General features: G+C 41.2%; 1 protein-coding gene and 1 long non-coding RNA gene across 2 annotated transcripts in view; one reads left to right on the top strand and one right to left on the bottom strand.

Moving 5' to 3' along the window:
- LOC140679256 (uncharacterized) overlaps window positions 1-4,840 on the bottom strand; it is an 18,324-nt gene extending 13,484 nt beyond the window's left edge. The window contains exons 1-2 of the long non-coding RNA XR_012050742.1: window positions 4,642-4,840; window positions 4,421-4,534 (exon numbers count right to left, since the gene is read on the bottom strand). This is a non-coding gene — a long non-coding RNA (uncharacterized lncRNA). The remainder of the gene's footprint in view (window positions 1-4,420; window positions 4,535-4,641) is intronic.
- The window catches only part of hspg2 (heparan sulfate proteoglycan 2), a 362,847-nt gene that overhangs the window by 173,032 nt on the left and 174,778 nt on the right, over window positions 1-15,037 (top strand). Inside the window, exons 26-31 of the mRNA XM_061923339.2 lie at window positions 473-652; window positions 721-839; window positions 4,430-4,541; window positions 4,660-4,773; window positions 4,897-5,024; window positions 10,684-10,770. Coding sequence (XP_061779323.2) covers window positions 473-652; window positions 721-839; window positions 4,430-4,541; window positions 4,660-4,773; window positions 4,897-5,024; window positions 10,684-10,770 — 740 coding nt within the window. The remainder of the gene's footprint in view (window positions 1-472; window positions 653-720; window positions 840-4,429; window positions 4,542-4,659; window positions 4,774-4,896; window positions 5,025-10,683; window positions 10,771-15,037) is intronic.

Here is a 15,037-nt window from a genome sequence, read left to right on the forward strand (position 1 = left end):
TCAAACTAGCACAGGAGAGAGATTGAACCCTTCTGATTAAAAGTTGACCAAAGAGTTTTAATTACTGCTCCGGTTTGGATTTTATGTGCCGTCAAAGTCGGTCCTGTCCATCGCTGCTTGCAGCTTTAATTTTACTTGTTTTGGAAAGTCTTGACAAGCCAAATTTTCTTGTTCTATTGGCAGATAATTTTGCTTAGTTCAAATAAAATACCTCTAATTTATTTATTTTTCCTTGTTTTTGAACACTGACTTTTTGCAGTGTATATACTGTATATATATATGTTTTTTTTAATCGATTGATAATCGTTACAAATAAGAATCACGAGTCAATAAATGGATGTTTTTGACACCACTAGGAATCGGTACTTGGTCGTACTGACTGAATTCAGCAAGTGCCTATAAAAGTAGCTGCAACTCGCAGTCGTCTTTTATTTGTTGACCTGACTTCTTGTCTCCGCCGCCTTGCTCCCAGGTGACGGCCTACGGCGGCGAGCTGCGCTACACGGTGCGTTTTGAGCAGTTTCAGCGCTCGCTGGTGATTGACGGCCAGCCAGACGTGGTCCTCCAGGGCAACGGCATCTCCTTGGAGCACTACGCCCAGACCAAGGCCCTCCCGCGCGCCTCGCAAACCATCACCGTGACATTCAGAGAGGTTTGTGTCGCTCACCGGCCACTCCTGTTGCCGGGGCGCACGCTAAAGTGGCTTTTGTCTCCCGGTAGTCGGAATGGCGTCGCACCGACGGGCAATCGTGCACGAGGGAACACCTCCTGATGGCTCTGGCCGACGTCAGCGCCTTGCTCATTCGGGCCTCGTATGCGGACAACATGGCGGAGAGCAGGTAGGAAAGGAGGTCGCATTCAAGTATTCACATTTGTTTGTGTCCTCAAAATTCCACACACAATACCCCATGATGACAATGTAAAGAAGTGTTTTTTTGAACTTTGCAAATTGATGGAAAATAAAAAATGACATGTTGATGCACCTTTGGCAGCAATTCCAGCCTCAAGTCTTTTTGAATACGATGCCACAAACCTGGCACACCTACTGTATCTTTGGGCAGTTTCTCTCATTCCTCTTCGCAGCACCTCTCAAGCTCAAAGTGACCAAGGCCATGGTCACTCTTGTCAGAGCTACAGCATTTCTCTGTGGCGAGAGGAGAACATTCCAGAAGGACAATCCACCAATCAGGCCTGACGGAAGCCATTTCTTAGTCAAACGTTTGCCAAAATGCACCTGAAAGACTCTCAAACTAAATTCTCTGGTCTGATACGACAAAGATTGAAGTCTTTGGCGTGAATGCCAGGCGTCATGTTTGGTGGAAACCAGGCACCGCTCATCAGCAGGCCAATACCATCCCGACAGTGACGCATGGTGGTGGCAGCATCATGCTGTGGGGGTGTTTTTCCTCGGCAGGAACTGGGAGACTGGTCAGGATAGAGGGAACGATGAATGCAGCGATGTACAGAGACATTCTGGATGAAAAGCAACACTTCTCATCCAACCTTATGGAGCTTGAAAGCGCCCAAAGATGGGTGTGCCAAGCTTGTGGCATCGTATTCAAAAATACTTCGGCCTGGAATTGATGGCAAAGTATTGAGCAATTTTTTGGAATACTTATGTTCATGTGATTTTTATTTTTTTTTATTGTTAATACATTTGCAAAAAAATGTATGAAAAAAAAAATGTACATGTCATTATGGGGTATTTTGTGTAGAATTTTGAGGAAAAATGTATTACATTTTGAAACTAAAACAAGGGAAAGGCCGCAATTCCTGAATAGGCTGAAAGGTTTGAAGTTGGAACGGTTTGAATCACGTGAAAAATGTGGAAGGTAGAACGCACCAAAATCTGAAGAAGAAGAAGAAGAAGAAGAAGTTGAATAATAATAATAATAATAATAATAATAATAAATAGATGAATTTTGGTGTAGAAAACCATAGTGTAACGAGCATCAGAGCTAGCCTTAAACAGTATCAAGTTGATATAATTTCTAATTTAATTTTTTGAATACTTATGTTCATGTGATTTCTTTTTTTTAAATGTTTAGTACATTTGCAAAAAATAAATGAAAAAAAAAAAACTTTTTACATGTCATTATGGGGTATTTTGTGTTGAATTTTCAGGATTTTTTTTTTAATTACATTTCGAAACTAGAACATTTGTCAAGGGAAAGGCCGCAATTCCTGAATAGGCTGAACGGTTTGAAGTTGGAACGGTTTGAATCGGGTGAAAAATGTGGAAGGTAGAACTCACCAAAATCTGAAGAAGATGAATAATAATAAGTTGAATAATAATAATAATAAATAGATGAATTTTGGTGTAGAAAACCATATGGGGGAATGCTTTTGAGCATTCACACAACTACAACATTTTGATGGGCCTGCAATCTGTGTTCTGGACCTCTGGCCGGGGGTCGTCGAAAGCCGCCAGACTTATTAGATGGTGTCTGAATCTGTGAGTTTTAAGTGTAACGAGCGTCAGAGCTAGCCTAAAACAGTAGCAAGTTTACATTAAAATGCTAACACTTAGCGTGTGTGCTAACGATAGCATGATAACTGTCAGCATGTTTCATATACCAAGTTATGCGACTCAAAGGTGTATACAAACCCCGTTTCTATATGAGTTGGGAAATTGTGTTAGATGTAAATATAAACGGAATACAATGATTTGCAAATCATTTTCAACCCATATTCAGTTGAATATGCTACAAAGACAACATATTTGATGTTCAAATTGATAAACATTTTTTTTTTTTGCAAATAATCATTTACTTTAGAATTTGATGCCAGCAACACGTGACAAGTTGGGAAAGGTGGCAATAAATACTGATAAAGTTGAGGAATGCTCATCAAACACTTATTTGGAACGTCCCTCAGGTGAACAGGCTAATTGGGAACAGGTGGGTGCCATGATTGGATATAAAAGTAGATTCCATGAAATGCTCAGTCATTCACAAACAAGGATGGGGCGAGGGTCACCACTTTGTCAACAAATGCGTGAGCAAATTGTTGAACAGTTTAAGAAAAACCTTTCTCAACCAGCTATTGCAAGGAATTTAGGGATTTCACCATCTACGGTCCGTAATATCATCAAAGGGTTCAGAGAATCTGGAGAAATCACTGCACGTAAGCAGCTAAGTCCGTGACCTTCCATCCCTCAGGCTGTACTGCATCAACAAGCGACACCAGTGTGTAAAGGATATCACCACATGGGCTCAGGAACACTTCAGAAACCCACTGTCAGTAACTACAGTTGGTCGCTACATCTGTAAGTGCAAGTTAAAACTCTCCTATGCAAGGCGAAAACCATTTATCAACAACACCCAGAAACGCTGTCTGCTTCGCTGGGCCTGAGCTCATCTAAGATGGACTGATACAAAGTGGAAAAGTGTTCTGTGGTCTGACGAGTCCACATTTCAAATTGTTTTTGGAAACTGTGAACGTCGTGTCCTCCGGACCAAAGAGGAAAAGAACCATCCGGATTGTTATAGACGCAAAGTTGAAAGGCCAGCATCTGTGATGGTATGGGGGTGTATTAGTGCCCAAGACATGGGTAACTTACACATCTGTGAAGGCGCCATTAGTGCTGAAAGGTACATACAGGTTTTGGAGCAACATATGTTGCCATCCAAGCAACGTTACCATGGACGCCCCTGCTTATTTCTGCAAGACAATACCAAGCCATGTGTTACATCAACGTGGCGTCATAGTAAAAGAGTGCGGGTACTACACTGGCCTGCCTGTAGTCCAGACCTGTCTCCCATTGAAAATGTGTGGCGCATTATGAAGCCTAAAATACCACAACGGAGACCCCCGGACTGTTGAACAACTTAAGCTGTACATCAAGCAAGAATGGGAAAGAATTCCACTTGAGAAGTTTAAAAAATGTGTCTCCTCAGTTCCCAAACGTTTACTGAGTGTTGTTAAAAGGAAAGGCCATGTAACACAGTGGTGAACATGCCCTTTCCCAACTACTTTGGCACGTGTTGCAGCCATGACATTCTAAGTTAATTGTTATTTGCATAAAAAAAATAAAGTTTATGAGTTTGAACATCAAATATCTTGTCTTTGTAGTGCATTCAATTGAATATGGGTTGAAAAGGATTTGCAAATCATTGTGTTCCGTTTATATTTACATCCAACACAATTTCCCAACTCATATGGAAACGTGGTTTGTTGAAGAAAAAGTGTGAAAATAGATTAAAAAGTTAGCGAGCCTAAGTTAGCTTTCTATCGTTTGCACGCTAACAGTTGACAACTGTTAGCGTGCTGGGCTGAACGGTAGCAAAAGTAGCTCAAAAAGTTAGCACGCTAAGATTAGCATGCTAATAGTTAGCTTCGTAACGTGACAACATGTGGAAAAAGTGAAGCGTCGACTAACACGGGTCATTTCAAGATGGCGGCACTAACAGCAAACTACCTTGTGCAGTATATCCGATATCAAGATGGACGTCGCTGTTCCGGACTCAACTGGGAGTGAACACGCCCTGGAGGTGGAAGAGTGTGCATGTCCTCAGGGATATCGAGGCCCCTCCTGCCAGGTAACCAGTGAGGGCAGAGTACTTATAGACAATTTGTTCCAAGGAGAAGAAAAAGGATTCTAGTCTGCCAGCTTTCTCCTGTCTTGTTGTTTTTCCTCACCTGAGGTGTTATTCCCAGGACTGTGAAGAAGGTTACACCCGAACAACCTCCGGCCTTTACCTGGGCACTTGTGAGAGGTGTGAGTGCAATGGCCACGCCAGCAGCTGTGACCCTGAGAGCGGCAGGTGTCTGGTAGGTCTCCTCAGACGTTTCATCCCTTTGTTCTTTCCCACCCTTCACCTTGCTTCATCTCGCCGCCGGAATGCGACAATTGTTACTCCTCAACGCTTTTTTTCCCTTCTCCGTGTCCGCCAGCAATGTCTCCACAACACTGGCGGCGCCAGGTGTGAGCGGTGCCAGACTGGTTACTATGGAAACCCGACAACAGGCGGCGCTCAGGCGTGCCAGCCGTGCCCGTGTCCGGGGACCGCGTCCAGCAACCAGTGAGTTGAAGTCTAAAGTTTGGGTATGAGTGGAAGGGTCTGGAAGGAGACATTGAACGAGACATTGAAACGACGTTGAGAACTTGTTGAATTAGGTCCTGAGGTTGAGCAACTCAAACACAACGTTGAAACAACATGCTTTTTGACGACGTTTAATCAATGTTGGGTTCTGACGTTCATTTGACATTTAATTTTAAGTCATTTCCCAACCAATATTCTACAACACAAATACAACATTGAAACAACATTATTTTTGACAATGTTTATTCAACATCAGGTTCTGACAAGATTTGACCATTGAAATTTAGTCATTTCCCAACCAATATTCTACAACACAAACACAACGTTGAAACAACATGCTTTTTGACAACGTTTAATCAATGTTGGGTTCTGACGTTGATTTGACATTGAATTATAGGTCATTTCCTAACTAATATTCTACAACACAAATACAACATTGAAACAACATTTTTTTGACAATGTTTATTCAACATCAGGTTCTGACGTTGATTTAACCTGACAAGATTTGACCATTGAAATTTAGTCATTTCCCAACCAATATTCTACAACACAAATACAACGTTGAAACATGCTTTTTGACAGTGTTTAATCAATTTTGGGTTCTGATGTTGATTTGACCATTGAATTTTGGTCATTTTACAACCAATATTTTAGAACACTAATACAACATTGAAACATTATTTTTGACAATGTTTATTCAACATCAGGTTCTGATGTTGATTTGACCATTGAAATTTTGTCATTTCCCAACCAATATTCTACAACACAAATGCAACGTTGAAACAACATGCTTTTTGACGACGTTTAGTCAATGTTGGGTTCTGACGTTGATTTGACATTGAATTGTAGGTCATTTCCCAACCAATATTCTACAACACAAATACAACGTTGAAACAACATGCTTTTTGGCGACGTTTAATCAATGTTGGGTTCTGACGTTGATTTGACATTGAATTTTAGGTCACTTCCCAACCAATATTCTAAAACACAAATACAACATTGAAACAACATTATTTTTGACAATGTTTATTCAACATCAGGTTCTGACAATGATTTGACCATTGAGATTTAGTCATGTCCCAAACAATATTCTACAACACAAATGCAACGTTGAAACAACATGCTTTTTGACGACGTTTAATCAATGTTGGGTTCTGACGTTGATTTGATATTTAATTTTAAGTCATTTCCCAACCAATAGTCTACAACACAAATACAACATTGAATCAACATTATTTTTGACAATGTTTATTCAACATCAGGTTCTGACGTGGATTTGACCATTGAAATGTAGTAATTTCCCAACCAATATTCTACAACACAAATGCAACGTTGAAACAACATGCTTTTTGGCGACGTTTAATTAATGTGGTGTTCTGACGTTGATTTGACATTGAATTTTAGGTCATTTCCCAACCAATATTCTACAACACAAATACAACATTGAAACAACATTGTTTTTGACAACGTTTATTCAACATCAGGTCCTGACGTTGATTTGACCATTGAAATTGAGTCGTTTCCCAACCAATATTCTACAACACAAATACAACGTTGAAACAACATGCTTTTTGGCGACGTTTAATCAATGTTGGGTTCTGATGTTGATTTGACATTGAATTTTAGGTCATTTCCCAACCAATATTCTACAACACAAGTACAACATTGAAACAACATTATTTTTGGCAACATTTATTCAATATTGGGTTCTGACGTTGATTTGACCATTGAAATTTTGTCATTTCCCAACCAATATTCTACAACACAAATGCAACGTTGAAACAACATGCTTTTTGGCGACGTTTAATCAATGTTGGGTTCTGACGTTGATTTGACCATTGAAATTTGGTAATTTCCCAACCAATATTCTACAACACAAATACAACGTTTAAACAACATGCTTTTTGGCGACGTTTAATCAATGTTGGGTTCTGATGTTGATTTGACATTGAATTGTAGGTCATTTCCCAACCAATATTCTACAACACAAATACAACATTGAAACAACATTATTTTTGACAACGTTTATTCGACATCAGGTTCTGACGTTGATTTGACCGTTGAAATTTAGTCATTTCCCAACCAATATTCTACAACACAAATACAACGTTGAAACAACATGCTTTTTGGCGACGTTTAATCAATGTTGGTTTCTGACGTTGATTTGACATTGAATTTTAGGTCATTTTCCAACCAATATTCTACAACACAAATACAACATTGAAACAACATTATTTTTGACAACATTTATTCAACATCAGGTTCTGACAATGATTTGACCATTGAAATTTAGTCATTTCCCAACCAATATTCTAAAACACAAATGCAAAGTTGAAACAACATGCCTTTTTACAACGTTTAATCAATGTTGGGTTCTGACGTTGATTTGACATTGAATTTTAGGTCATTTCCCAACCAATATTCTACAACACAACTACAACATTGAAACAACATGCTTTTTGATGAAGTTTAATTAATGTGGGGTTTCGGACGTTGATTTGACATTGAGTTTTGGGCCATTTCCCAACCAATATTCTACAACACAAATACAACGTTGAAACAACATGCTTTTTGACAATGTTTATTCAATAGGGGTGTAACGGTACACAAAAATTTCGGTTCGGTACATACCTCGGTTTAGAGGTCACGGTTCGGTTCATTTTTGGTACAGTAAGAAAACAACAAAATATACATTTTGGGTTATTTATTTACGAAATTTGTAAACAATGGCTTTATCCTTTTAACATTGGGAACACTATAATAATTCTGCCCACGTTAATCAACATTAAACTGCCTCAAGTTGTTGCTCAAATTAAATAAAATGACAAAACTTTTTTTCTACATATAAAAAGTGCAATATTAAACAATTTCAAGTCAATCCATCATACTAAATTTATTACAGCATTTGGAAAGCCTGTAGTTGATTTTTATTATGTAAATGTTATCTTTTTATCAACATGTGATAGCAGGGACCCTGCCATTCAAAACTAGGCTGCTACATTACTAATGATTAATGTAACTATAGCTGAACAAAGAGTACAATAGCAATAGGAGAGACCATTCATCCCTGAACAGAAATATGAAGTTAATGTAGGCTTAATGATGCAGTTACATTATTACAGTATATCAACTGTCAGGGACAGAAACTCTTCATTTAACATAATGTCCTTTTTTGCTGCTTCAACACAGCTCAATCAACACAGAAAAAGGTCAAGTGAAATAACAGACAGACAGGGCTTTGCTGTCCGTAACACACACACACACACACACCGCAAAATGAGCTAACGTTACGCTAAAAGCGAATTAGCCTTCACCTCAAGCCAGGACTGCGAGCGAGTTGAGCTGCAGTTTATATTTCTAGAAGGTCAACGGGCTCATAGTGATGTTACTAGTAGTTGACTGGGAGGTGTTTATTATAATTTGGGGAGAATCCGCTGCCTGATGCTTACCTGCTAAACGCTAGGCACTGACTACATGCGCTCTGAATACGCACTGCTGATTGGCTGTTACCGCTCTGTATGTAACCAATCAGATGGTTGTGTGGGTGGGACAATGCTGGGTGCTGTGTACTGACAGAAACAGGCAGAAGGAAGCGGAACAGCTTGTTAAGACTTTAGCTTAGCTTAATATGTTCGTGTAGAAACTCGTTCGGTACACCTACGACCCGAACCGAAACCCCCGTACCAAAACGGTTCAATACAAATACACGTACCGTTACACCCCTATTATTCAATGTCAGGTTGTGCTGTTGATTTGACTATTTACATTTGGTCATTTCCCAACCAATATTCTACAACACAAATACAACATTGAAACAACATTCTCCTTGACGACTTTTAATCAATGTTGGGTTCTGATGTTGATTTGACTTTGAATTTGGGTCATTTACCAACCAATATTCTACAACACAAATACAAGGTTGAAACAATGTGCTTTTTGACTACGTTTAATCAATGTCAGGTTGTGACCTTGATTTGACATTGAAATGTAGTCCCAACCAACAATGTGGATCCAACGTTGGACATCAGGGTTGTCTCACTTTGCAAATACAAATATTTTGCAACGTTGTTTCACAGTCAGTTCTAAATGACGTATAATCAACGTTGTATCAATGTCTTGTGCCTGCTGGGAGGTGAGATTGGTCATATCTCTCGGAAAGAACCTTATTGACTTTGAATGATACCTCAACAACAGTGCTTCATCTACTAGGAGGATGTTCACACTGCAGGTCAACTCCGATTATTTTTCACCCATCTGCGACATGTATCTACTTTTTTCATGTCGATGCAAACGATACAATTCCGATTTTCTTGCAGTCTTCAACCTTTTTTTTTTTTGATTACCTTTCGAGGTTTTCGGAAGAAACTTTTATCCTTTCCGCGATTTTAAAGATTCGTATGGCCTAAAAACGACACAATCATAGGGCATGTTTTCTTTGCGAAAAGCTAAATGTGTTACCTGTGTACTGGGGAAGAAGACGGCACAGACAGCAGGGACGTCGTTTAGCTCTATATTTATTTATATATATACAGTATATATATAAATAAGAAATTAAGTGTGTAAACTCTTCCAAAATGTGTGTGGTGTGTGACTATGTGTAGAGATTAGCTGTAGTGTGTTACCGGTAGTGTTGAGCGAGGTGCGGAATTCCCAGAGGGGGCAAGGCATACTCGGAGGTCTGTGGGCAGGTGTGAGGTCAAGGGCAGAGGCGAGGCGTCAAAGTCCGTGTTCAGGCGGGATGTCGAGATCCAAGCGACAACCAGGGAACCAGAGGGAATACGGGGAGACGAGACACACAGCTTGTGACGCAGAAACGGAGAAAGGCTGATGGAAGACGACAAGGGAACGCGAGACAAATGAACACAGAGGGGGAGAAAACACAGAGAGAGTGTGTGCATAGAGCTTGATGAGTCGGCTTACTGTATTGGAACAGATCGGTACGTTCTGGCTCGGAACGCCAGTTTGCACTGGCTTAAGAAGACACGGAAGCTCATCAGCGACAGGTGTGTAGATTGCTGATTGAGCTGATTGAATGCAGCCGCCTGCTGTAGCTGGAGTGGCGTGCGTCGGGGCCATGACTAAATGGCGCCAAGTACCCATTGAGAACCGATCTACCTTGACGCAGAGCCGGAGATAACGTCCGTAAAATCCAAGCATTACGTCAGCAAAAATAAATTAGATGGTCGCTAGATGAAATATTGGAGGAAAAAGCAGAAAACAGTGGAAAAGAAGATTTTTTAGAGCTCACGTCAGTGTTCCACAACTCCTGGCTCCGAAAGCTCGCCCAAACGCTCGCCAAAGCAAGTACCCACAAACTGCGAGAGCCAAAATGTTTTCCCAGAATTGCAGCAGGATTCAGACCTACTAGAATTAGAGCCGTGTTTACTTCCATAAAAAGATTCATTTACCATGAATTGATTTACGTGGACCCCGACTTAAACAATTTGAAAAACTTATTCGGGTGTTACCATTTAGTGGTCAATTGTACGGAATATGTACTGTACTGTGCAATCTACTAATAAAAGTTTCAATCAATCAATCAATCTAAAACATCATCACACCCTGCAGTGTCAACATCTTCACTTGTGATAAAAGGTTATTTAAAGAAAGCGTTCTTACTCACAAACTGCTTGAACAGATTCTCCCCGACCTGTCGTCTGGAATCCGATGGTCAGCCAACCTGTGACAGCTGTCCTTCTGGATACACCGGCAGACGCTGCGAGAGGTACGCCATGCTCTTCCTTACGCTCCTTTTCCCTCTACATCTTCTGCTCAGGGCCATTTGGGATGTGGAGTTACTGGTGGGCCGGCAGGCTATGGTAATAGAGGCTGGCACTAGCATCCATCGTAGGGCTGGGCGATTCATCCAAAAATAATCCAAAACAACATTTAGAGCAGGGATGTCCAAACTACGGTCTGCAGGCTAAGTCAATTTGACGCCATGAGGTAAACGAAGCGTTGTGCTTTCAAATTAATCACAAATACCAGGTGGTGTCTGACTGCTATTTGCTTGCCATTTCGTGGAAAATGTGAGAAAATTAGATCAATGACCCTTGAATACATTTTGGACTATCATCACAGCATATACTTATATGACGCATCCAAACAACCTTCCCTAGTCATGGTGCAAAAAAAAAATAAAAATGCTACTAACATAAAGGTCAACATACATGGTCACACATAACACACTGAACTTTGCGGATGTTATTAAAAACGTCCAAACACCATAAAAAAAAAATGACTTATTTCAATCCGTTAGAGTGCATTATGTTAACACTTATACATTGTTTGCCGCATTTTAGCTGCCTAATATTTCTGATTGATTACAAAACTTTAAGAAGGTCGTCACGGAAGTAAACAAGGCAGTAGTCAAACTTTCACATAGTCTTGAAATCCAATTATATGAATTATATATATACATATATATATATATATATATATATACACGTTAGGTCAGGAAAAACACAGAGGCTATTTCATCCCTACAAGCCTGTTTTGCAGGTTTCCCTGTTCTTCAGGAAATCCTAAAAATCCCCTGAACAGCAGGGAAACATTTCGGACACATTTTGGCTACAATAAGGATGAGGTCGACCAAAAAGTAGAGTACCGTATTTTCCGGACTATAGGACGCACCGCATTATAAGGCGCACTGCCGATGAATGGTCTGTTTTTGATCTTTTTTCATATATTAGGTGCACCGGATTATAAGGCGCATTACAGAAGTCATATTATTATTTTTTCTTTCTAAATGCAAAACACTTCCTTGTGGTGTACATAACATGTAATGGTGGTTCATTGGTAAAAATTTTGCATAGATTTAGTTTTACAGATCATCTTCAAGCCGCTTTCTGACAGTCGCTTCCGGGTGCGCCGTTTTGTGGGCGGTCTAATTTACGTGGCTCACCTTCGGCAGCGTTTTCTCCCCGTCATCTTTGTTGTAGCGGTGTAGCGTGCAAGGACGGGAGTGGAAGAAGTGTTAAAAAATGGAGCTAACTGTTTTAATGACATTCAGACTTTACTTCAATCAATAACGGAGCAGCATCTCCTCATCCGGAAACAACAACACCCGTGAAAAACCGTCCGACCGGAACTCTATTAATTAAAGTTTCCCGAGTGAATAATGTAAACTCACTACACCGGTATGTTTTAGCGCTTTCATGACGAGTTTACTGACAGATATAAGTAAGAACTTTACACTACTTTCAATTAGAAATAGCAACGTGTGAAGATAGAGAAAAAGAAGAAGCTTATCAACTACGGCTTTGACACAGACTACAAAAGCGGACACGGGCAATTTTTAAGGATTTATACAGATCCCAAATACAGATCAGCAGGTACCAGAAGGTAAGAAAAGTTGCTTTTGCATAATATTGTCAAACAAATAATATAATATGTCTTACCTTATACACACACCATAATAATACTTGTATGTTGAATAACAGCAAACGGCACAGCCTATACTTATCTCTTATGTTTGACTGCCATCTACTGGTAGCACTTATCATTACACCATGTACCAAATTAAATTGCTTTGAGGTGGGTAAGCTCAACCAAACTTGTTCCTTACATCAGGCGCAGCGGGTTATAAGGCGCACTGTCGAGGTTTGAGTAAAAAAAAAGGATTTTAAGTGTGCCTTATGGTCCGGAAAATACGGTAATATTTCTTATCATCCATCAACCGAAATCAAGGTGGAAGGTTCAATAACCTTGATTTTGCCTTTTGTTATAATCGCCCAGCCCTAAACCATTGGTTGTTTTCTTAGAAAGGGACGTACGCATGTTGGTGGTTCCCTTTAGTAGTGCGGGTTTCTACGCAGAGAGTCGAACGTCGGGCGTGGAGGAATGGAGGACTCATTCTCCAATGAGCTTGAAACTCTGCTTGTCGATATCTTGAATATAAACTCACTTCAATCTCATTAGTCCTGGGGTAGACGCATCTTTATAAAGGATCACTTATCCTTTTTGCGGCTGACCTTGATGGTATTACATGTTGAACAATAGTTTGTGCAAGTAGGCTAGTGCTTTATGTCTTCTGTTTGGTTTGTGGACTTTGTTTTGTACGTCTCGGCAAAGGTTGCTGCTTTCTGCTTCAGCTTTGTGCTATGCTGGTCGCATACATTCAAAGGCTTTGTTGGCTCTCGTGATCTCTGTCTGGGTCTCGAACATAAATGTAGCTGAGGCATTTATGAGGACAGCTGTCTGGCTGAAAAAACAAATCTTTGTGGCTTTGGCGGCAAAGATGACAGGGAGACTTTGGTGGAAACTGTCGAACGATTTGATATTCAAACATTTGTAAACCGGCAACAATGCTCATTGTCCTGTTTTGACATTAAGAGAGGAGATGCCATCTGCAGACAGTTGTGGGGACCCTTTCCAAGAGAAGATGCTACATGGCTATCTACCTTTGGGATGTGGAGCTGAACCTGTATTGAATTACAGCTTGGAGAAAGTAATAACACCCTCTGGAAGCGGAGATAGTGATGACTACCAATGGCCTGACTCCACTGCGCAAACAACTGTCCTCCCTGGCAGGAAAATACTTTCTACTCCTGCTCACCGCCGCACCACCGTTTCTGCTCCAAAAATTGTGGTCGTTGTTTCAGTCGCTCCCAATAGGTCCTCCATTAGACTCCCACCACGCTTCATGCCTGACCAGGATATTAGGCACTCAAGCTTTCAGCACCTGCTCCGGAGTCATCTGAACACGTTCAACCAGCGTCTCAGTATGCTAGAAAGCAACACCCTCGATATGAAGGAGAGCATTATTAGAATGGAGGACCAACAGAGTCTTCTCAGCTCTCAGTTGAAGGAACTTATTGCTTTCGAGTCCACAGCGGAAAAGAACAAGAAGGTCGGTGAGCTAGAAAATGGCTACACAGACATGGAGGAACGTTTGACCAGACTGGAGGGAAGGCTGGAGATCCTGATCGATGGCTTTACAGCCCTGGCTCAGGAGATGAACAAGTTGAAGCGTACAAGACACACTACCCGTTCGTCGAAGGAAAGGTTGGGCCTGCCTTCGCTTAGCACAGTGCTTGTACCGCCAATGTACTCCACACCACGGCCTGCGGGCAGAAGAACACCCACAAGGAGACCACTCGTCCGTCAGGCCACTGTCCCAAAAAGCATACCCACTCCAAATCTCCGCCGTAGTAAACCACCCAGCTCACCCCGGAAAGATATAAATGTCAAAGTGGCGTCCTCTGCTGAACCGCAGAAACACAACACAAAGCTTGGCACGTCTCCGTCCAAAAGCCACGTCTCTCACTCGACACGAAAGGTAAAGGGAAATGTTAACCGTGAAGCTCGATCGCAATTTACGAGTAAGCCCACTGCTACAGCGAAGCCCGAGAAGACTAGACCTCATATTTCTCAATCAAACCCCACACGATCAAAGCAAGTTCCAGACGAGGCAGCCATTACTAAATTTCAACTGGAGCCACCGTCTCACACACAAAGCCCTGCAAGAACCCCAACTAACCGCACGCGTGAAAAGGCATTTCGAGCTGATGAACCACTCAAAAACAATGGCCAAAGGAGAGGCAAGGTTGCAGTTCCAACGGAAAATCCTGCTGAGGTGAGCCCAAAGATCGGACCTAACGCAACAAGAACAACATCGACTTCCCCTTCAGCCAAAGTCACTGTTGCAAAGAAACGGAAGACATCGACAAAAGCAACGTTAACTCCTGTCCGAGCCAAGGCGACTCCTGCAAAAAAGCTCAACACAACAACAAAAGGTAGACTCGGTCCGCCTAGAACCACGAAGAAGCCGAACACCCCAACAAAATCCACTGTGAAGCACGCTCGAACAAAAGCAACCAAGACCGCAAAGAAGTGGTCTGCAAAAAAGCACTCCTCCAGAGCAAAAGCTAAAGCTAAACCTGTGACGAAAGCGGGAAAGAAAACTCGGCAGAAAGACAAGACAAATACTAGATCGGAACTTTTGGAGCTACTGAAGCTGTTGAAAGGAGAGCACACGTCCGCAAAGCAGA

This window comes from Nerophis lumbriciformis, linkage group LG01 (genome assembly GCF_033978685.3).
Source record: "Nerophis lumbriciformis linkage group LG01, RoL_Nlum_v2.1, whole genome shotgun sequence".
NCBI lineage: Eukaryota > Metazoa > Chordata > Actinopteri > Syngnathiformes > Syngnathidae > Nerophis > Nerophis lumbriciformis.